Source organism: Clinocottus analis, unplaced genomic scaffold (genome assembly GCF_023055335.1).
Source record: "Clinocottus analis isolate CAN_PGR_092001 unplaced genomic scaffold, fCliAna1.0.p SCAF_15, whole genome shotgun sequence".
In the NCBI taxonomy this organism is placed as follows: domain Eukaryota; kingdom Metazoa; phylum Chordata; class Actinopteri; order Perciformes; family Cottidae; genus Clinocottus; species Clinocottus analis.
In genome coordinates, this window is record NW_027175876.1 from 9,374,249 (window position 1) to 9,395,936 (window position 21,688).

At 42.1% G+C, this 21,688-nt stretch overlaps 3 protein-coding genes across 4 annotated transcripts; 1 reads left to right on the forward strand and 2 right to left on the reverse strand.

Annotated features, from left to right (window-relative positions):
* Window positions 1–6,811: 6,811 nt before the first annotated feature.
* cpsf2 (cleavage and polyadenylation specific factor 2) lies at window positions 6,812–14,205 on the reverse strand. Of its 2 annotated transcripts, none has more exons than XM_068577756.1 (15): window positions 14,069–14,205; window positions 13,532–13,698; window positions 13,283–13,442; window positions 13,088–13,193; window positions 12,864–12,993; window positions 12,666–12,781; window positions 12,161–12,348; window positions 11,722–12,012; window positions 11,494–11,594; window positions 10,964–11,167; window positions 10,722–10,874; window positions 10,329–10,551; window positions 9,699–10,013; window positions 8,760–8,894; window positions 6,812–7,284 (listed from the first exon to the last, which is right to left on the reverse strand). In XM_068577756.1, the coding sequence occupies exons 2-15, from the start codon at window positions 13,678–13,680 to the stop codon at window positions 7,192–7,194; spliced, it is 2,364 nt and encodes a 787-aa protein (XP_068433857.1). In that variant the 5' UTR covers window positions 13,681–13,698; window positions 14,069–14,205; the 3' UTR covers window positions 6,812–7,191. The 2 variants fall into 2 exon arrangements, with proteins under 2 accessions (XP_068433857.1, XP_068433855.1); XM_068577754.1 differs by lacking the exon at window positions 14,069–14,205 and adding an exon at window positions 13,737–13,923 and having other exon boundaries at window positions 13,532–13,655.
* Window positions 14,206–14,388: 183 nt separating this feature from the next.
* LOC137785856 (NADH dehydrogenase [ubiquinone] 1 beta subcomplex subunit 1) lies at window positions 14,389–16,636 on the forward strand. Its single transcript, XM_068577395.1, has 3 exons — window positions 14,389–14,506; window positions 15,834–15,978; window positions 16,457–16,636. Exons 2-3 carry the CDS (start codon window positions 15,839–15,841, stop codon window positions 16,491–16,493), a joined length of 177 nt encoding a protein of 58 aa, XP_068433496.1. The 5' UTR covers window positions 14,389–14,506; window positions 15,834–15,838; the 3' UTR covers window positions 16,494–16,636.
* Window positions 16,637–16,680: 44 nt separating this feature from the next.
* Window positions 16,681–21,620, reverse strand: riox1 (ribosomal oxygenase 1). The gene is made up of 15 exons (XM_068577171.1): window positions 21,519–21,620; window positions 21,158–21,304; window positions 20,836–20,975; window positions 20,625–20,724; window positions 19,916–20,029; window positions 19,469–19,575; window positions 19,273–19,380; window positions 19,008–19,042; window positions 18,602–18,780; window positions 18,175–18,279; window positions 17,917–18,058; window positions 17,628–17,748; window positions 17,348–17,447; window positions 17,175–17,261; window positions 16,681–16,922 (listed from the first exon to the last, which is right to left on the reverse strand). Exons 1-15 carry the CDS (start codon window positions 21,588–21,590, stop codon window positions 16,863–16,865), a joined length of 1,617 nt encoding a protein of 538 aa, XP_068433272.1. The 5' UTR covers window positions 21,591–21,620; the 3' UTR covers window positions 16,681–16,862.
* Between the last annotated feature and the right edge of the window lie 68 nt (window positions 21,621–21,688).

Sequence of the window (21,688 nt, forward strand, 5' to 3'; positions counted from 1 at the left end):
ACATGCGCGCACAGGAAATGTTTCTGTAGACCTGCTGATTTTTACTCCTTGCATAAGCTCCTCAGTCAGCTGCAGGAAAAATAAAATATTAATCGTGAGTGTTGAGTATTCTGTGGCAGCACTGCAGGTTTATTTGTCTGCCTGCTCAGGTGTGAAGAGTAAACAGGGCAGAGAGGAGCATCAGAGAGTCTAATCTGTGTATTCTAGAGGCAGCAGCCATCTCCTGTCCTGCTCTCTTCATCTTCCAGGACATGGAAACTCACCCATACAGCTGTCGCCAACATAAGGCAACTCAGCCAACCCCAGACGGCCAGCATCTGTACCAAACATTGTGATTCATACAGTGAAGTCACATGCAGGTGCATGCGAGCCAGAAGACAGCGAGTGTATCGTGTACGTGTGTTTCACTCCTCCTGGCTGTGATGGATTTCAGGATCCCTCAAAACACTCAGTTTCATAACACGATGAGCGTGATAAGAGCCTGAGAGGTGTACAGTAGGTGCATCAGTAGCTACATGAGGCGGACTAAATGTGACACTTGTATGTTATGCAATCCAGTACATTAGCCATGCAATATGCTACAGTTGTTAAGCTTATCATGTTTAGCTTTTTTTTTGGTTGAGATGGTGTCAGAAATTGATCATTCCCCTCTGTGGCTGCTTGTATCCGCTAAAGGTGAGTGTGAGACCAAAAAAAAGCAAGTAAGTGGACCTTGATTTCACATTTGGTTGTCAAAACGACTGAATTTGAGGCTGTAGTTTGTGATGTTGCATGGACCGCTTTATACAGCAGGATGTTTGTGTCTTTTCATGACAAACGCTAGAATAGATATCTCCTTAACATGTCTGATGAAATATCTTAATATCACTTATTACTTTACTTTTATGTTCACCTCTTTCTTTTTTCATTATTCTAGTGACAAACTATGAACAGTTGTTCCAAACCTGCATATTTTTCATTTCCCCCCCCCCCCCCCCCCTACACACGTCACACTCATCCCCTGTGTCCTATACATCTATTTGACTTTTTTTCGACTGGTTTTAATCATTTGAGCATGGGCATCAGGACCGTGCGATTGGCTACCTCTGAGAGACTTGGCCTTCTGTAATGAGCTGCACATAAATAAGTCCATTATTCTTTTGTCTGCAGAGCAGAAAAGAAAGAGTTGGCAGGCAAAGAGACACCTTTTCCCCTTGCAAGGAGCAGTGGAGAGTCCTATTCAGACTGAGCACAGAGGTTATGCCAGCAGAAACACGCAGCCCATTCACTCTGGAAAGATAGCATCAGAGTTGGATGCACAGGCTACAAAGTCTATATTAATGCGGCAAGCAGTACTCTGAAAACAGAGGGCAAGTGAGGCTGAGTTCCTTCATTCACTTGAAGCCGGGGGTGGAAGGGTGTGCAATAAAGTCAGTGAGCCAGTAGATTTCCCTGCTGAGTGATTTCCTCACCTTGCACACCTCCATACTGGACACAAAAGTTATAGGCAGTGTGTAGTAGGAGGATGAGTAGGAGTTGTTAATGGCATAGTCGCATTATTCATAAGCAGACACGAGGACTGGAACGTGCTTTTTGATTTCAAAGTAATCTGAAATGTTTTTAAAGTGGCCTCCCGCCATTTTTACTCATGAAGATGAGTAAGCTTGTCATAAAGAGTACCGCTGAGGCTGTGAAAACAGCTGGATCTTTTCTGCTGGTGCTCTGGAGGGAGCCTTTTAAAAGTAAAAAAATAAAAAATAATAACCCTGAGACATCACATTTTAAAAGTTTCATAACTCGGTTCGAGACCAAAGAGTAAACACATGCTCACAAAAATATCAAAGGGGAGCTCCAGGGTCACGTGGTGTTTGTGGTCGTTTGAATAATTGCACAATTTGTTTGTGTCATACAGTATGCAGCACAGAAAGCACACGACACAAATCCCAGAGGGGTGGGGGTGTGTGTGTGTGTGTGTGTGTGTGGGGGGGGGGGGGGGGGGTTGCAGTGACATCTGCATTATTACATAATCTAGAGGCCTCTTTTGCAAAGGAGATACTAATTTGAAATCTAGTTTTAAAGCCTTTATTAATCAGCTTATCTTATTTCCTTAATCAAATAACCACAAACTAATATGTGCATATGAGGGGTCAACAGGGGCCCATATTTGGCCTGGGTCCACACTCAGTTTTATTCAGCCATGAGTGGAGACGTGGTGATGTGATAAGAAGTGTGCGTCTATGGGAGGGGAAGACCACAACTTGGCTGATTGACTGAGATGTGGATTTAAAGAGCGCTAATAGGTAGATCTTTAAGTGGATATCATTTCATCACACGTACACTGCTCAAAAGGGAATTTCCAGGAGCGCGTGTTAACAGTGGCTTTACGTACTTCAGTTCTTCAAATGCCCATGCCTAACGGCGACATATTCGAGGTCTCTCCTTTTCCTTTTATTAAAACAGATTGTACAAGGTAAACGCTTGAGAACTTTAATGTGTCTGCTCTCCGGTCTCAAGTCATGCTCAGTCTTGAGGCGGTCAAGTCACCAGTAAGTCTTCCACAGGTCAGCCCCAAGTCATGTTTTGTGACTCAAACCTGGCTCAAGTCTCAAATCAGTACAAGTACAGCTCTGGAACGTATCGTATCCTGACATGAGATGGCTATGGGATTAGCCTCAAAAGAGAATGTGAGTGACAGAAAACATTGAAAGAAAATTGATTGGACACTGTTCATATTTGTCTGGAGCAGCCCACTTACTTTGTGCGACGAGTTCGAGCAAGCGGGATCATTTGGACGTTCAGTTTGACTGAGGTCTGCAGGCCAGCGCTCAGAGCGCTGCATTGTAAACTGAACAGCACGAAGATAAACAGTTGTAGTGCTGAGTCACTTCTCTGGATTCTCACTCCTCGGTCTGGCCTCTTCTCATTTTCACCTCGGCATCATTCACTGCGGATGATTCAGCCTTATTACACGGCCCGCGCGGCACGCCAGAGCGTCATGCTGCGTTTAGGAGAGACGTCTGCAGGGGTAAACACACAGAGCGAATCCTCATCGGGTTGTCTGAGCTTGAATTAATCATCGGCAGGGTCTCCTCATCGCTCTCAAGGTGGCGTCAGCGATGTCACATCAGATGAGGCCGACTCCCTCTGATGTGCTGAGCGGAAAGAGCGGGCCAGCCAGGTTGCATTCTGCTGACTGGCTGGAACCACATGTCAGCCTGAATGCAGTTTGCTAAGAGGCGGATACTGCCCTCATCCAAGGACGTGTTTCCTGATCCTATTGCCTGTGTGGCTTTAAGTTACGACAACCAACTGGTTAGGTTTGTTTTGCTCTGGGGAGGAGGAGAAGAATGTGCTGTTTGTACACAAGCCAAGCAAAACAATCTCATGTGATCTGTCCTAAATATCCCGTCACAGACAGACGATCGCTAAGTCACCCAAACGTCTCTGCCAGGGAGAGCCCGCCGGGATGAGTCCACGAAGCCATGAATGCACCAAACAAAACGCATTGTTTCATCAGAAAGGAAACACGGCAGCTGCAGTATTGTGGACTGTGGATAATCTGGCAGCAAGTGCCTTCGTGGATTTGCGCTCGTGAGCATCCCCGCTTTGTGGACGGGTGTGAAGAGCAGGTTGCATAAGAGGATCACCTCCGTAATGGTGTAATTCAGGATTCCTGCTCAACACAGCCTTTCTATGTGAGTCTTACAGAGAGGGTGGGCAGGAGTGGTGCCTTTACTGAAGGACAATTACCACAGGAAGATGCTGGCTCATGAGGATTAGCCACCGAGGCAGGAATTATGGAAGAGATAGAGGAAAAAGCATGCGAGTGCCTCGAGGGGAATTAGGACGTGTGGAGTGGGGAGGAAAATTAAAGGACTGAAAACAGAAAAGGGAACGAACAGAGTCCTTAAATCTACTTCATTAAAAGGAAACTCCACCCAAACAGATATTTAGAGAAATAGCTGCCAGTTACATTTCATTCAGATGCAAATGCCAACAATAAGGGCTTTGAAATCATTTAGTTTGTCAGTTCTGTAGCTTTTCACCAATTATGAAATACCTCAGCTCCCACAGATGACCAATATACCTCAGACTCAAAATTACAACTAAGGGACTGGCATACATTGTCTGTTTTTGAATTTTCTCTGATAGTGAGATAAAACAATGCTAACGTTAAACAAAAGAGTATGGAGGCAAGAGATACAACACATTTCCAAATATCTAGCAATTTGGTCAAAAGACCGCTTTATATTAATTGACAACCTTTGCTTAAGCTCGTAAAACGACCAAAATAAAGCTTCAGAAGTTTCCACTCGACGTCCATTTGGGCAAAGTGACAAGTTCCATTTTTAGCGCTGGGTATCGTGCGATTTTCGTGCCTTATGCTATGTTTGAATATTGTGAGGTTTCATAGAAATTCCACCTCTTTTCACATTATTACATTGATGTCATTGGCGTTAAGTGGTCTGCTTAGTGAGTAGACCGGGAATTCAAAAGGGATTAAATTCATTCATCCTCCAATCGACACAGATGAATGGATAAACACCACCAAAGATTCTGCTTTTTGAGTACCGCTTCGTGCCAATGAGCACAGCGTGAAGAGCGGAGGTGTGGTCAACACGGAGCCTGGTTATGGATTTATGGATTAGACGTGGTCTGACAGACAGACACGGCACTTGTTGAGCGGAGAGCAGATCTCTCGCCGGCCTCCAGGGGGCAGAGCGGCCTCAGTGCCCCAGGGAGAGTCTGCCCTGTGCTCTGGGCTTAGCTGCTCGTTACATTAAAACAGGGGCTTCTGTGACAGAGTCAGCATTATGAAAGCTAAGAGGATTAGCTGATGGACATTTCTGGCGTTGCCGGTCAATTATCAAAATGAAAAGCAGTGACTGGGCAGGGCTGGCATGCTCTGTGGCACAGAAGAGCTCCTCTCTCTCCTCCTCATCTCCACTCTCGCTCTCTATCTCTCACTCAGCGTCTGTCTGTCACAGGTTACTGAGGGTCGGGCCGGGGTGGGGAATAAAAGGCACCGTTGAGGCGTTTCTGCCCTTCTGAACATGAAAGTTTTCGTGCGTGTGTCTGTGTGTGAGCCACGGATTAAAAAAGAGCATTTAAATTTTAATGTTTCTAAAGTGCAAAACTGTATGTTATGCAACTGTGTAAGAACAGGCCTGCACGTCAGCCAGACATCAGTGCTCAAGTGTAACTCCTCCATCCATGTGCATGATCACCACACGCACACACACACACTCTTTCTAACACTGCTTGCACTGTCCTACTTGTGTGTGTGTGACCCCCAGTGATTGTTTAACAGGCTATCATGCAGGAGAAGTCTCCACCACCATGTTGCACATGTGATGTTGGGAGAGTTCTGGATGATGAAGAGTTGTGGGAAGGTAGGGAGCAGGAAGAGGAAGAGGGAGGGCGAGGGAGTGTTTGGGTATATCCATAAAAGTGGCATTCTGCAGCTGCCAGTGTTAGGGATCTACCGCCGGGAATCACAGCGCTGCAAACGTAATCAGCCAAGTCAATGTGCGACCGCGGCCGCAGCGAACACATCTCTCCGGCAGTGACACCCTGCCTTCGCCTTCGCCTCCATCCTCGGCGCCATGCGACATCCCTTCTTATCACCCCAACTTTCTAATACACCGGTTAGACCTCACTGGAGCACAGCAGAGGTGAGGCTGTATATCCATGTGTGCCTGAAAAAGATAAGAAAACAAACTGCTGAAGCATTTCATTATTTTTTACCGTGTGACGAACAGCCAGGGATTTTTTTTTTCTCGCTAGTAGGCTGAATAATATTCAATCCCAGTTATCTCTTCAGGGACAGTGTCATCTCACCGCTGTATTACAGATGGTCCTGCTGCATGGGCAGATTTGATATGGGTATTCAGGGGCCGGTTAGATGCAGCTGAAAAATGTCTCCATCTGGTGTTGCATCACTAAGTAGTTGAACTAGTAAGCAGTAAATGTTGTGTTGATACATGCGGCACATGCAAAAGTACACATCTAGAGACTAGAATGGACAGAGCAGCGCACCGTTTTGGGACAGTTTCTGCACCTAAAATATACTTTTCAAATATATGCAGATTTTACACGTGAACATCGGTTTACTTGTCATGAGGACTAGTTAGCCTCTTAGGCCGACAGTTGCACCCTGTGGCTCTGGAGGAATTGTTTTCATTTTTGAGAAAATGACTCTGATGATGTCATCAGGGTTAGTTTAGTTTAGTCGTGAGACATCAAATCTTAGAACGCATCCTGCCTCACAAGCTGGATGTTTGGGTGTTTATTAGACGGGAATGACTAAATGAAAGCTGCTATCGAATTGCATTTTGGGAAGCGTAGGATCCAGCATTTTTTAGTAATTGACCTAAACACCTGGCCTCTGCTTCTGGTCGGTCTCTCACTGGGCCCCGCTTCAAAGAAGTGCAATAATAAAAACACAGGGAAACACCTTTCAATGTGGCACAAGAATATCTAAAATGACCAAACATTCCTGTTAACCTGAATATATATGCTTAAAGAATACTAATATATAATATACAAGACCAAGGATTTACTGTAGAAATCAGGTGTGAACTATATCCACCACATAGTGATCTCAAAAATTCCAACTATGAAAGTAGTCCTTGACAAGGACATCCCTTTACGGATGGATTGGAAAACCACAGTTGAGTGACTCGACACATGTCAGTCCTAGTGCGAAAATTACGATGTCATAAGTGTCCAACATCTCAATTATCTCAACTTTTGATTTGTGATGCTTCACTCATATTTTACTCAAAAAGATTAGATACCTATTTATAATATACATCTGAGACGAAGCATATTTGGAAAAAAAAAAAGTATTTAATGACAGAATAAGGGGGAAACACATCCATTAGTCCATCCAGTGCTTTAGGATGTTACTGTACAGAGGGAGGAGTTGTAGTATCTTTTTACACACAAACAGGTCAGTCCAGAGAAAACATCTGTCTCACGCTGCGTGGAACTATCAAATAAAATAAAATAAAAAAATCCATATCTGGAAAACTATAAAAAAGGGAAAATGTACAACTGGGTTTGCAGTGAAACAGCTGGAGCTGCCCATGAGGCAGAGTCTTCTCCTCTGGGTAAAGGATTGTCTCTGTATTGTCGCTGTATGCTCTTCTGCAGTGTGTCCTCCTCCTCCTCCTCCTCCTCCTCCTCCTCTTCCTCCTGCTGCTGCTGCTATACCACGGCGTACTGCTGATACAGCAGCTCCCGGATCTTGTAGTAGTCGTCACACAGGCAGCCTTCCAGGCCAATGCGCCCGGCCTCCGTCTGTAGAAAGATGCGCAGGTCATATGGGTCCACTCATTAACACTTTAGACGTACAAGCACTGTACAGCCCACTGCTGACCTCTAAAATAAATATATGTCCAATTCATTCCCACAGACTTTCTAATGAAGCGATTCACTTCAAGTTGTCGCTTTTAAAATAGCACAAGAACACACGCCTTTAAAAGTCTCAGTTCTCTTTGATCTCATATTCTGGGTTGTGTCTATTTTAAGTTTTTGTCAATTATGCATTTTGTTGTTGGTATCCTGAATCACTCAGACTTTTTCTTTTCCTTTTTGCGGGTTTCTCCTGAGGTGAGATGTATTCATGTGCCTCCTTTAACCGCCTGTTTTTGTTTCTGGTGTTAAATGGTAAATGTTTTGTTCAACACTGGTAAATTATCTCATAGGGTGTAAGTAAATAAGCCTTAACCTAAGCCGGGGTTGGCAACCTTTATGCTATGATGTTCCATTTAAAAATGTTTTTAATCAGTTAATCAGTGTGCCACACGATTCAGAAGTTTAATCATGACACTGCGTCACAATTTAAATCTCCAACAGATGTGTAATTCTAATCCATCCATATAGGCAAGGTGCATTACGTTGAAAAAAAAAGGAAAATCTCATAATTAGGACATTAACATTATATATGAGAGCATGATAAAAGCTACCATCATAAAAACATCCACATCTGCATTGAAATTAACCCCAACAACCCTTCCACTATCTTGTTCATCAGCAATAAATCCTACGAAGAACGCAACGAGTACTCGCCGATCAAAGGCAGAGTAGGAAGCATGGGTCGTTGTGTAATGTGGGTGGGGACAGAAATCAATGAAACTACCACAAATGACAGGATGCGCAGCTGCCAACGGCTGTGAAAGAAGTGATTTGGCATGCGGATGAGAGGGCACTTCAACGTTTCCAAAAAACTCTCATGCATACTTATTGCTAGTGTGCCACAAGATGAGCTACCGTGCGTCAATGGTGCCGCTTGTACCAAACGTTGCCAAACCCTGAAATAAACCCTAAAGAACCACACTTTTTTGGGGTCATTTTTAAGACAGTTACCTTGACAGGTTTTGTGAAATTTAGATTTTGGTTCACTGCCAATAACACACCATCTGCCCATGTTTCTCTCGATTCAGCTGCTGAATTTATTGTACTATATAACTAAATACACTATGCTGCTGTATTTACTGTACAATGTTACTGTGTATATACTATGCTGCTGTGTTGACTGTACTTTGAAGGGTATAATAAATGTTACTGAAGGTTACAGATAGAATATATGAGAGGATGGATTTTTTGTGGTAAGCCAAAAAGGCCTTTTAAGTTCAATTTGATGGATACTTAATTATTTTAAGTGTTTTGCACAGGTCCTTACATTCTCATGCTTTTAGTTTCATTAAAACTCTGGCTATATATGAACTATGCAACTCCTTTGCACATAGACCTTAATGGGGAGGACAACTCACCCTGCGGACGGCCACCATGTTGTTGCATACCAGCACTCCTCCAACAAACTCGGCCTGGATGCCCTCTCTCAGCAGGATCTGCTTAAAGTCGGAAAGGCGAGGCTCGTTGATGAACACCGACTGATGTCCAGCAATCTGGAGGGAGCACAAGAAAAAGAGCGGCGATTAGTCTGAGGGCTTTCTGAATTGCTAAAATGTCCTTGTGGACACATAATAGTGGAACTGTGTTATGCCTTCTCCATCAGACCTAATGGGTATCTGTTGACTGCTCTTCTCTGCGACTCACCTTGGGGAAACTGTCTGGCAACCTCTTTCCTGACAACATGGAGTGACATGAAAAAAAAAGTCCACTGGCTGTAGCAGATTATGGAGCCTAAAATGTATCTGTTGCTTGCACTATTTCGTTCACCGTTAGTAATTTGCATGACTGTGAAGACTCTTGAAATGAGGCTGCACGCTTTGTTCATTGTTGCTTCATTTAGATGCTTGCCCTTCGCTCAGTAGAATGATGTATATGCTGATGATGTATATGCAGAGTTTGACAAGAGAAAGCTGTTTTCACATTTATGTGCTGAACGGGAGGGCTCACCTTCGAGATAAATACGAGCGTGATTTGTGACAGCACAACTAGTGTGGAAGACAGTCATGGTCAAATAACTAACACCAGTCTGTCATTCAAGGGGAATGTGCTTCTCAGTGAAGTTGGAGACTTTGTTTGACCAAAACTTAAACCATAGAAATTAAAATCTTTACATACGAATCCATTATGAATTTGTTAATCAGGGACAGGGAACAGAATTTTTAGGTATTTGAGGTATTTTTCAGTCGAAAATCAATTTATTGTTCACTAAAATGTTCACACATATCCCAAAACCCCATAACTCATTCAGAAATAATGATGGATTGTTTCAAAAACGTTGTGTGTGTTCCCTGCCTTACCTCTTGTGGAGGCAGTGGCTCCAGCGTGGGAATGACATCGCTCTCTTCAGACACCTCCTTCTCGTCCTCCCCAAACAGATTCTTAATGGCTCTCTGTGCCGCCACTGCCGTGGCGTTTTGGTCAATGTCAAGTTCAGGAGCGACTTCCATGGCCACCTCGCCGTCCTCCGCCTCCTCTTTCACACCCTCCTCCAGCATCACGCCCGTGTCCACCTTCACCACGCGCATGTCCAGCACGCCATCGATCCAGGCGAGCTCCGTGTCTTTGGCCTTGCAGAACTGCAGGGAGCTCACCAAGGAGTCTTTCAACCGCACCTGTACCGCGAGAAGATGAGACAAGATGAAGACGTTACCCCGTCATGGAAGGGTGCTTCTATGCTTTGCTTTTAAAAAGAAAGAGAAAAAACTGCTCGCCTCAATTACCAATCAGTTGTAAAATACTAAAAAATGTTCCGTGGAAAGTTTTTTCAGGTTTTACTATTTCACAGCAGAATATTTCAAGCTTCATGAATCTATTAAACACATTTAAGGATACATGATAGACCTAGATACAACTATTCTGTAAATCTAATCATCAAAAATAGGCAACCATATTCACTAATTAAAAAGCAGGCTTTTACTGAGGCTGACCTGGTAGATGTGCGTTTCACTGGTGGCGTCTATGGTCTCCTGCAGTTTGGGTGTGTAGACCTTGATGTCCTTGCTGAAAGCCTTGCAGGACTCAGCCAGGTCGAGACTGGCTTCTGGTGGCCCACGAACGATCACCAGCTGTCTGGGCTTCATCTGATTGATAATCTTCTTGATGGAGTCGCCGTCAGAGCGACCTTCGTAGTCTATGTACATTATCCTCGCTCTGGAGAAGAATTAAGTTAGCACAAAGCTCTTTAATTCAGCTGAATCATCAAACATTGTTTTATATCCTCACAGATAAGATTTCTTAAAAGACTTGAGATGAGACATATTGGGAACTAAAACCAGCAGAGTTCTTGTCACAGAGGCAAACGCATTTAAAGTACCACTGACCTGATTTCAAGATTTTCTATACTGGAGACGCATTTGGTGGGAACAACAGAGAGATCCTGGTCCATCGGCTCATCCCCGTTGGTCAACCCGGATTCCATTTTGCTTTTCTCCTCCTCTGTGGATTGCAGTTCAGGAACCAGGAAGTCTTCTAGCCTGTGAAAGAACAATAATGGCTTATTGATGATGGAGTAAATACTCTGTATGCATATTTGTGTAATCCGACGTGTATTAAAAAATTGCACCTGATGATTTCCCCATACTCGTCCCATTTGATTCTCTCCTCGTGTGTGGGGAACATTGGATAAGACTTTTTTGCTTGTTTGAAGAAGCTGCCTTTGCGGCTCCCCTCGCTCTTCATCATCAGGTCGTGGTGTTTAGTTTTAACAACAGTTGGCTGATCCAGATCATCGTCCATATCGCTCTCGTCACTTGAGTCAACATCCACTCTGCAAGTGCATAAAATACACATTTGTTTTGTTTTTCAACCGACATGCAACACATTTTTGCTCAGTTGAGTATAAATGTTGCCTTAAAGGGTTCTGACTCATCTCCCATTTACAGATTTCCATTCAAATAGCCTCTTTTTAAAATGTGCAATCTGGAGCACCATTTGCATTTCTGCTGGCTTTTTAAAATGATTTCCTGTTTTAGCTGTTAAAAGACTGTATAATTGTATGAATTAAATGTTTTGTTACACCACCAGATAAAGCATCATTAAAAAGAGACATCTAACCCTCGAGCACTGATTCAACACATGTCAATTTCTACTTACTCTTTTTCTTGTTCCAGTTTTTTGGCTGCTTCTTTCTTAACTTTGTCCTTTTCAAGGAATTCTTCCAGCTCCTTGCCTTCGAGCTTCACTCTTTTCCTCACCTGTCATAACGAGAAGAGTGAAAGATGGATCTGGTGCATATGATAGGTCAGAATGTGAGAGAACAGAGCTTCTTGAGGGGAAAAAGCTGCGTGAAGAGACAATCTGAAAACCCTCTGCCGGTCTCACCTCCAGATCCAACATCTTCTCTCCAGGATTGTCAATGAGATAGCGGGCCAGCGTTCCAGGTGTAGTGCGGTAGGTCAGAATGACAGAGTTTTTGGCGTCTTGGCACCACTGAATGAAGAGTTCTCTGGAAAAGCCTGACTCAAGGTCTGGTTGGCTGCAAAGCACCACCTTGGGACTGGGCACCCGCGCCAGGTCTGCCAGACTGTGGCACAGGGTCAAGTGGCGGAACTGGAAGGGGTTGTTTCTCTTGTCTTCAAAGCACCTCATGAGCTTATCGCTCATCCACTCCACCTTTAGAAAGAAAGTGGATTAAGTTCATGTAATTGTGTACATTTGTTGTATTTGGCAGGTAAATTGATTTAGAATCTGAACTATCCTGGTAAAGTCACATGGAAGGAATAGTACAATATCCTCTAAAGTGATAACCGCTGATTGATACCTGGGACTTTGAGAACTCCACCACATTGTAGCTGACATTGTTCAGCAGAGCTAGTGGGTAGGCTCCCAGCCCAGCATCTTTTGTCCTCCAAATCTGGTCCAAGAGCTGAGCCAGCTCCAACACGCGCCCAGCTGTGTCCACGGCAATAAGGACATTTCCGTCACCGCGAAGGGTCTCCATTACATTGGCTGAGTAAAACAAGAAACCAAACAAAAATCATCCCATTTTAAACATATTCAATTTCTTCTCAGTCCTCTAGAGGGAGTGAGAAGAAAATAAAATAATAATATAAATGAAAAATCTGCCGTTTGCTAAATGCAGTTTAATCCTTGTTCAACAGAATTGTTCATTTGAATTAAATGCATTATTACATGGTAATTTTGTTTCACTATGAGACATGTTATAATATAATTGCAATACTTCTTAAACTATAATTAATTCAATTAGATAAAAATAGTGTTAAATACATATATTAGTACTTCAAATTCTTGTGAAGATTACTTACTAAGGAGCAGCTCATCCCTCTGTTTGCGACGTGGCTGTACATATGTAGCATTGAAGGAGTCTGTGATAAGTAAAGATGGACGACTAATACTCTCCAACAGGCAGCCGTTGAGGTGTCTAGAATAGAGAAACAAGGGCATGAGCTAACAGACAAACTAAAAAAATACTCTCATTTTATATCAATGTTTTGTGTGCTCACATTTCTCTCTTGTGGTTGAAGTCCACAGCATAAATAATCTCCTCCTCGCCATCCTTTACAATTTTCCAAATAGTACCTCCAATCATGTGACCGGCTGGAAGTGGAGTGATGGAAAGACCATGTCCTTTCCCTGTCAGGTAGAAAGAAAAATGTTAAACACTTGGGTGTCTGTGATACATAAACAGTGGTGACTCCCGTCCTGAACAGGTCTGCAACTAACTCACCTTTCAAATTGACAATCTGAGAGTATTTCAGCTGTTGGATTTTATCAAAAGCACAGTCCACATCATCGAGGGTGAACAGTTTGAAATCTTCACTGTTATTTCGAGACTAAGTGGAAAGAACAAAATGATTAGGGAATCACTGGCAATCATGCAATTAACCACTGATACAATACATTTGCCACACCCCCTTCATACCTGATATAGATCATACATGAACATCTGACCCATCTTGTAGACAGGAATTGTAGCATAAATCGTGCAGTTTAGACCCAGTTTCCCCACTGCATATGGCAGAGCTCCAAGGTGTATGGGGTCAGGGTGGGAGAGGAGCACAGCATCGACCTGATGAACATATCTGGAGGGGAAAGCGGACATCACACACTTGTTTGAATTTGCAAACAGAAGAGGGAAGTGATGGAATCAGAAGACCGATACCACAATTACCGTTTCATGGCATCGATGTGTTCCATCGAGAAGTTCTCATCCCAGCCACAGTCCAGGAGGAAGCGGAATTCATCCACCTGCAGCAAGTAACAGAGGGCCGACTCCTCCTGAACCCCTGATACGGCTGTCAGTTTGATAATGGAAGTCATGTTTCCTCAGTTGTCACGCTGAAAGTAGAATTAGGTTAGTAGGCGGTCATGCTTACCACACGACACCCATCCTAATAAACAAAACGATCTCCGTGAAGTGGTGTGGATCTGTGCAATTTGATTACGAATGAGCATTCATTCAGTTCAATCAATGTAATCTACAAAAATAGACACTTGAGTGGTTGTTAAATATGTGGGTGGCTTGTTGAGCCGTCGGTTAGTTACAAGTATATTATACAAATAAAGCGGTGTGGTTGCTAGCTACAGCGTGTTTACTAGCAACGTTAACAAAGTAGCTGTTAGCCCCGGCAGTCGATGTAGCATGGTAGCTACACTTAGCGTTTGGATGTAACGTTAAGTAACGTTGGTCAAGGAAGGTGCAACGTACCACTAAATATTAGATCATATAATTTTCTTCCGTTGATATAGAAACACTATTGGTAAATGTTCTAGATGTCCAACATTAAGACATTTTGGCTCGCGTTTACAGGACACACTTGACGAGCGGACATGTTTACCGCTGCATCATGTGTGAAAGGTCAAAAGACCGTACCAAGTGTGGCGGTGGCAATGCAAACAATATGTTTACGACTAGACACCAAATACACATTTTTATCGTAGTATATTTTAATAACTGTGCGATAATCCGTTTAATTTATATGTTTATTATCATTCTTGTGACCCATGAAAAGATTGACTATGGTAATACCTTTCTCTTTCTAGTTAAAATTACACCTTTGCATTTCTACAGTTGGTAGAGTCCAATGTCCTCTGCCGAGTGAGTGAGGAGCTAAAGCTTGAGGATTCGGCTTGTTGTAAACAGAAGGTAATGTTTCATATATTCGTTGTGCATCTTTGACATTTGAGTAATTGTATTGTAACATGTTGATTTTTGCTAAACACAATGCAATTGCGAGCGATACCATTTTCAGCGAAAACCTGACACACATAGCTAATGCCAGCTCGCTAACCGATTAGCTAAATAGCTAACGCTAATTGCTGTGCTTAACGTTACTAAATGAGGTTTAGAAAATACCTTCACCCCACACCGATAAATTGGCTGACAAACAGTAGCAACAATGAAATTACTAAACACGCTCCATTATGTTTCTGTCAGCACAAAGTCCAAATAGTGTCCATGAGGTCGTCCAAAAGCTAAAAACAATCGTTTACAAGTTACCAAATATTGTGATTTGTCAGTTTTTGTTGTGCTATCCTGTCAATTTAAAATCAGACACACGTGCAGTCAGCTTTATTTTTGCAGTAGCTTTAGTGTAACACATGCTGTGGCGTTCCTGTAAATAAAGATGGCCTTCTTAACTTTCCTCTTTATTAGCTTTATATTGCCATCTCTTGTGTTAACTGGTTGGTTTTGACCCATGTCTTAAATCAGATTGAAATCTAAATTGAAAAAAAGGTAAAATGAACGTCAAGAGAATCATAAAAATAAATAAAAGGTTGTTGTATTACCTGCCTATTACTGAAGCGTATTAGAAACTCTTAAATATATTTGTTTTAGTTATTTCATAATTTTAATTTCTACCCATATATATATTTACAAATCAAAATGAAAAGCAGAACAAGTCATAACACAAAATATAGATTTGAAGATTAAAAAAAAAACAAATTAAACAAATCTTATTTTTTATAACTAGGTCAAAACCGACTCTAACAAGACAAAGGTCATAATTTCCACCAGAGCATTTTATAATTTGGTGAAACATTTTTTATTTTGTTGGAATAGAGGTTTCTGACAAAGTCAAATAGCCTCGATGCAATAAACACATTTTATGTGGTTCTTTTATGCATTTAAAACCTAAAACGGATCGGTGTCGACCCTAAAACAAGAGGTCTCCTGTCTCCTGCCTAGTTCCTCAAATGGGAAAAAATGTCGCTATTCATTTGAGTTACCTATTAATTACCTCAACTTGATAATGTGTTAGTTTTACTCTAGACAAAGTCCTTCTATTGGATATTGCTTTTGTTTTTCATGAAATATGATAGTACATTTTGTAATGAGTGTCAGTATTCCTTACTGTGCACAACTTACAGTGGTTTGTTCTAATGGGCTAATTAATTACCATTAGACTGCAAATGTAAGCATAACTGTTTTTGATTGGGGTCTAAAATCAGTTTTCTGCATATTTCTGCAGGAACCATGGTCAACTTTTTGGCACTTGCTCGTGACCATTGGGTGAACATATTGGTGCCCATGGGCTTTGTGATCGGATGGTACTTTGATAAACAACAGGACTCGAAGCTGACAGCTTTCAGGAACAAAAGTGCTTTGTTCAGCAGGTAAGAATGAAAAGTAATATTCCCACTCTGTCATAAAGTTAACAGGTCCCCCTGGGCTTTCAGTGGATTAAAGATCCAGTCACATTTATTTTGAAGTTGTGGGAACATGATTCTTGCTACTGCTTACCCACTCACCTCTACTTTATATTAAATACTATGACTAAGTAAGCAGCATGCTCAGTGATTAAAAGGGAAACCATATAGTTAGTGTTGCATCACTCACCAGCTATGAGTACAGTAGAGCTACAGTTTAATTACTTAACCCACAAACATGAGATGGCTCCCAACAGACTCTAGTTGTATGCGTTTTACCATATACATTTGCCATAGCACTTATTACATACAATGAGTACAATTAACTTTTTCAAAATGGTTTGATAAGCATTTCTAAAACTTGCCTGACATTAAACCAGTCATCTAATGGCGGTGTTTCTCTGGGTAAAAGCGTATGCAACTTTCTGACTTTTGTTCTCTTTAGAGAGCTGAAGCCTGGTGAAACGGTGACCTGGAAGTAGACTGCCCTTACCTGGATAATGCGTCCTGTCATCTGTGGTGTGAATGAATGATGGGTGTCCCTCAAAGCAGAATATTTATGAAGACTGTAACTGTGCATTTCAGTTTTATCAACAAATAAACATGCCCTTTCTCATCAAAATAATGTGGGACTTGCTGGTGATTGCAATTGCATAACACATTACACCATTTCATTTTTTTAGAAAACAGGTTTATTTAAATCTAAACAGAGAGAAACTTCATTAATGGGTTGTCAGCATGAATAGTACAGTCGAGCTAATGAAGACTACTTGGGGAAAGAAGTGGTTTGCATGATATTGTACTGAGGCAATCTATTCATGCAGTCAGCATAACTGAAGAATTTGTGGCCACTAAAGATGTTCTGCAGTGTGGATAATCCCCCTCTCAAAGAGCAACTCAGCCAAAGCGATCTGGGGATAAAAAAAAAATAAAAAAACCCATGACCAACTCAAACAGCTTATTAAACAAACAGAGGCTCATAATAATTAAGAATGCATATCTATCTAAAATGGGACTTTTTATCAGCCCATGGACATTTACGAAAGGGATAGGAATGACTTTTTTTTTTATCAGTCAAATGAAAGACCCCTTCTAAAACCCGGCCACCACATACATCCCCGATCATGCAGTAGCGTCACAGTTCAGCATTTAAAACAACATACCCTGTCCTTCGCAGAATCACATGGGAAACTTCCTACGGTCACAAATTTGGGATATGAATGGATCAGAAACTCAATGGCATCGGTGTGCTGAAAGAAAGACAATTATTAGTCTGTGACAACATCATTTGGAAACTAAATACAAAACACGATGTACAAACACCTCCCCAACCTACCTCAGCTTTTACTTCGAAACTCTTGAGCTCCTCTTTGTGGTAAACTCTGGAGTTTTCTGTTATGTAGTAAAGATTAACAGCTTCTCCGTCACTGCATAACCTGAGGGGTGGGAGGGGGTATCATTGACAATTTGTATTTTTTTTACATTTCTGCTTTAATGAATCATTGAATCAGGTGTTCTTAACAACATACAGTCGATGACACTTTACTCCACATTTTTAATAGTCCAAACCTGCTTGGTGTAACCATTATTTGAAGTGCAATAAAAAGTTGTATTACCTGGCACATCCAGCACGGAGGACTCGGACTCGGGTCTGGGTAGTGATTTGTGCTCCTACATCCATGACTTGCCCATGCTCCCATCTAACAGTTGCTCCTTGCACACTGCTGGACAATTCCTCTGTGGGAGATGGCATGAACCCGTTAGACTCGGCAGCATTACTGAGTGCATCTCAGGCTGGCCAACTCAATGTACAATTCTCAATGATATGTGACAGTACAATTTCTTCTGAATTAAGTGAACTGAAAGAGAATTTATTCTCTCAGAACCGATGTATGTGCCATATACCGGGTGTGAGCATGGGAGGGAGGCAGTCGTGGAGGAAGCTTCTGGCTTTCTGGTCCACGGCAGCATCGACTGGGGAGTAGGTTGCTAGCTTCTTCATCAGACAGTCAATTCGTGAAAAGAATTTGGTCCTGCGTGGGTCATCCTACACACACACACGCATAAGAAGGTTTTGAGTCATTAGTGGGTAATTGAGGAAAATCCAGGTATGATGAAGGTGACCAGAAGTGACCAATATATACAAAATAACTGATGAACTACCATGTCAGAGTTCTGTACTCCCATGTACATCAGGTAATCCAAAGGTAAGCCCTGTCTGAACTCCACATCCTCCTCCATTGCTATTTCCAATGCTGCTGGAACCACCTGGGAAAAAAGGGGTAGTTTAAAAGTGGAAAGACCTTCGGTGAATGTAAAACTACAAAACATAAAAACCAAGTTCAAGTGGTTAATTGTATTGTTCCTCTATTGCAGTACTCTTATCCAAAATGTATACTGAAATATTACACAACAAAGATGATTAGAATTATCCTTTAATTGTATTCTGATGGATTGGTGCAGCACATGTGTTACAACAGCTCAACAAGAAGAAGTGTGTTAAGTCACTGTAATGTGTTATCAGTCAAAGTGCCCTTAATCTGATGCTGCCCTTTGTGGACCATGGAGGTTTCTAATCCGAGAGTTTCACCTTCTGAAGCAGATCCCCCCAGCTGTTCTTCTGATAGGAAGAGATGGTAATGTGGAGGGAGTGAGCATCTGGGAGGCAGTCGCCCTGGTGGATGAATCCCCGGGGAAAGTAAAGGAGATCTCCGGCCTCCAGCACCACTTCCAGGATCGGCTTCCCGATCTCTTTCTGATCAAAGTTAGCTGGAATGAAACGCAAAGCTGTCCCGTTGAGAAATGACGGCCGTCTACTTTTTCTGAAGAGGTCGTGGGAGGGCACCCTTGAGTATGTACGACTCCCTTCCCCTTTGTGCAATTAGCTGCCCATCTCAGTGTAAAGGTGCGTCACCAAAAACATACAGAACAAATACAACCATAACTTCTGTTTCCAACCAAATTTACACAAATGTTTTTTGTTTTTTTTTACTCACGACTTGAATGCACAGGCAAGACCTCATCGTCTGTCCTATGAAAAAGAAAGAAAAACAACAGTGTTCAGTGGAATCAATCAGTCACTTATTTACTAACTTTTTATCAAACTACTCGGACAATATGTAGTGTTTATGTAGAGTAAATGTAAAATGTGAAAACTGGATTAGGTAGAAAGTGCACATGACCTGGTCTTCCATCCAAAATGTTGAAATGATTCACTAGTTGATGAATTACAATTTTAAAAGGCTTCTTGCTGTATCTCACCTTGGGTTGTACACTCTCCAATGTTTCTTCCCCTCAAGCTGAACCACAAACGCCTCGATGTCGTCATAATGTGGAGCAAATCCTTGTGTTCCAGGGGGTGTCAGGTATCTGGTTAAAAAGGGAAATACACAGATTGAATAGTTACCGATAGCATCCAAAATGAAATTTTAAAACGAATACTGTCCAAAATACTCACACGTTGGCTCCTGCCATGCTGCCAAACTGCTCTTGGAAGATAGACAGCACATTCCACACTGTGGAAGAGAAAGCCTGGGGATTCAGCATGCGGAGGGAGCAGCCGTTCTGCAAAAGGGCGATACGATGATGATTACAATTCTGCGACTAGTGTGCCATGCAGATGGTGCCCCGATACTTTAAAGGCACTGAAAGCCAAATTACTTTTAGCTTGCAGAATAGAAAAAGATCAAATAAATGTATTGCTTAATGCGTAAACATACATCCAATTGCTTTTAAATGAAGGTGATCCTTGGATATTTTAAAGTGAGAAGAAACTAAAAAGATCCCTAATAGAGGAAGCCAACATGCTGCAAAGGGTCCAATGACAAGAAATGTAAAAATACAGAATCCTACTAATACTTGCATACTGTATAAACATCTGTTGCCTGCATCAGCATGGCCTCACCCCATACAAGTCCCACACAGTAAACGGCAGAGCTCTCCCCTCAGGATTGTGCGTCTCCCTTTGTCCATTCGTGTAGCTTGTGACGTCCAGGTTCACTCCATACTGAACATCCTCCTGAAATCAAACGCAGACATGTGGCTCAGTATTACAGATCCTCATTATACATTGAAGAGCATAATGCAACAATAAAAAAGGTGCTAATAAGGAAATAAAACCATAATATACACAACAGAAATGAGGCAGCTCATTTTTAATTCAAAACAATATTATATACTTCCTATTGGGTTTCCTTCATTTAAAACATGAGCCCAAAGATGATGCAGGTTCTCTTGATAATCAGTCTGTGTCCAACATTAATGTTAACCATTCAGCAAAATCACTTTGTCTGACTCCAATGGTAGGGATCAATTGCTAATAAAGTAAGTCCAAGTTTTAATAAAACACCTAAACCGAACTATTGTTTATGTAAGTCTAAATACTTTGGATCACTAGTTTCCAAAAAAAGAAAAACATTTCCACATTAAATTAAGGAGAGTACCTTCATCATTTTTAAACTTTCATTAATCAATTCCATTAACAATAACTGTGTACAATTTGGTGGTGTGCCAAAAGCTCTGGCTTGAAGATAACATAGCTGACAAATTCCAACACAGGTGTGGAAATAATGGATGAAGTCAGAATGGAAGGAGGTAACGTTTCAGAGCCTTACCTGTCTTAATATGCGATCAAACTCAGCTGTGGAAAATAGTCCTCTGTAATAATCTGAATTCTGACGTTGAACAAGAATGGGCTTCTTCTCCCACGTTTCTCTTCAGAAAGAGGAAAAATATTAGTGGGTGAGTTGTCCAAGAAAAAGATTACACCATTTTATCTATATTTTCAGCCTGCACTGAGAAAACCCAACCAACAACCATTCATACCTGAAGAAGGACTTGGCGGGAATGGGGTTGATGAGCCACTGGAACAGCGTGCTCGCTCGCTCCCTGCTGTTGTTGACTTTTGCCAGGTTGGTCAGCAAAGCATCCAGCGCCTCGCCATCTCCATTTACGCACTCCTCGTCCTGCATCAGAAGCATAGAGACTCTATGAACCATAACTGAACAATATCATAATTTTAGCATCAAAATAAACAACAAATTATGAGACACAATTCAAAAGTGGTCACTCAGATTAACAGATCATAACATCTTGGATGTGAAAACACCCCCCATTGCATTCATCTTTGCAGCAGATACAAACTTACTTTTGTAAATCCCATAAGGCTCTCATCTGTTTGTGGAGACTTAAGCAGCTTCTTTCGCTTTGTCTTCCTTTCAGGCTTGAACTGATCTTTTACTGTGTGGACCTTATTGGCCCCATTCTCCTTTTTCCGTTTCTTCTTATCTGCCACCTAGAACATCATACAAGTTACCGTAAGGCTAAACAAAGTGAACATAGATGCAGAGTTAGCCTGGACAAATAAAGAGCAGGTAGCATGTTGACTATCAGAGGGACTGTGCCAGCTCCTGCACCGTCCCTCCTGCAGCTGAGAGTCCACGACATAGCACAGCAACACGCACTTACATACGTTTCTACCACATTGTTCCAACAATACATAACATTACCTGCCGAGTCGGAGACTCGTCTGTTGATAGCGTTTGATACAACGCAAAAGCGGACATGTGTTTCCTCTCCATTTTCTTCGACCCGCGTCATCAGTCCGCGACCGCTGGTGTGGCTTCTTTTACGGCTATTAGTGTGGCTTTGCCGCACAACGGACTCACTGCTGACGCCT

Bases quoted from the DNA above. Each gene is read 5' to 3' on its own strand.
- cpsf2 (XM_068577754.1), bottom strand. From the start codon at position 13,815: ATGCTCATTCGTAATCAAATTGCACAGATCCACACCACTTCACGGAGA. The intron at 12,349-12,665 runs GTAAGTAATCTT...TGTTTTACTCAG, and splicing joins GAGGGATGAGCTGCTCCTTA to CCAATGTAATGGAGACCCTT. The intron at 8,895-9,698 runs GTAAGGCAGGGA...TGCTCCCTCCAG, and splicing joins AGCCACTGCCTCCACAAGAG to ATTGCTGGACATCAGTCGGT.
- LOC137785856 (XM_068577395.1), top strand. From the start codon at position 15,839: ATGGTCAACTTTTTGGCACTTGCTCGTGACCATTGGGTGAACATATTG. The intron at 15,979-16,456 runs GTAAGAATGAAA...TGTTCTCTTTAG, and splicing joins AAAAGTGCTTTGTTCAGCAG to AGAGCTGAAGCCTGGTGAAA.
- riox1 (XM_068577171.1), bottom strand. From the start codon at position 21,590: ATGGAGAGGAAACACATGTCCGCTTTTGCGTTGTATCAAACGCTATCA. The intron at 20,976-21,157 runs GTAAGTTTGTAT...CTTCTGATGCAG, and splicing joins GCCTTATGGGATTTACAAAA to GACGAGGAGTGCGTAAATGG. The intron at 18,280-18,601 runs GTGAAACTCTCG...CTTTTTTCCCAG, and splicing joins GGGGGGATCTGCTTCAGAAG to GTGGTTCCAGCAGCATTGGA.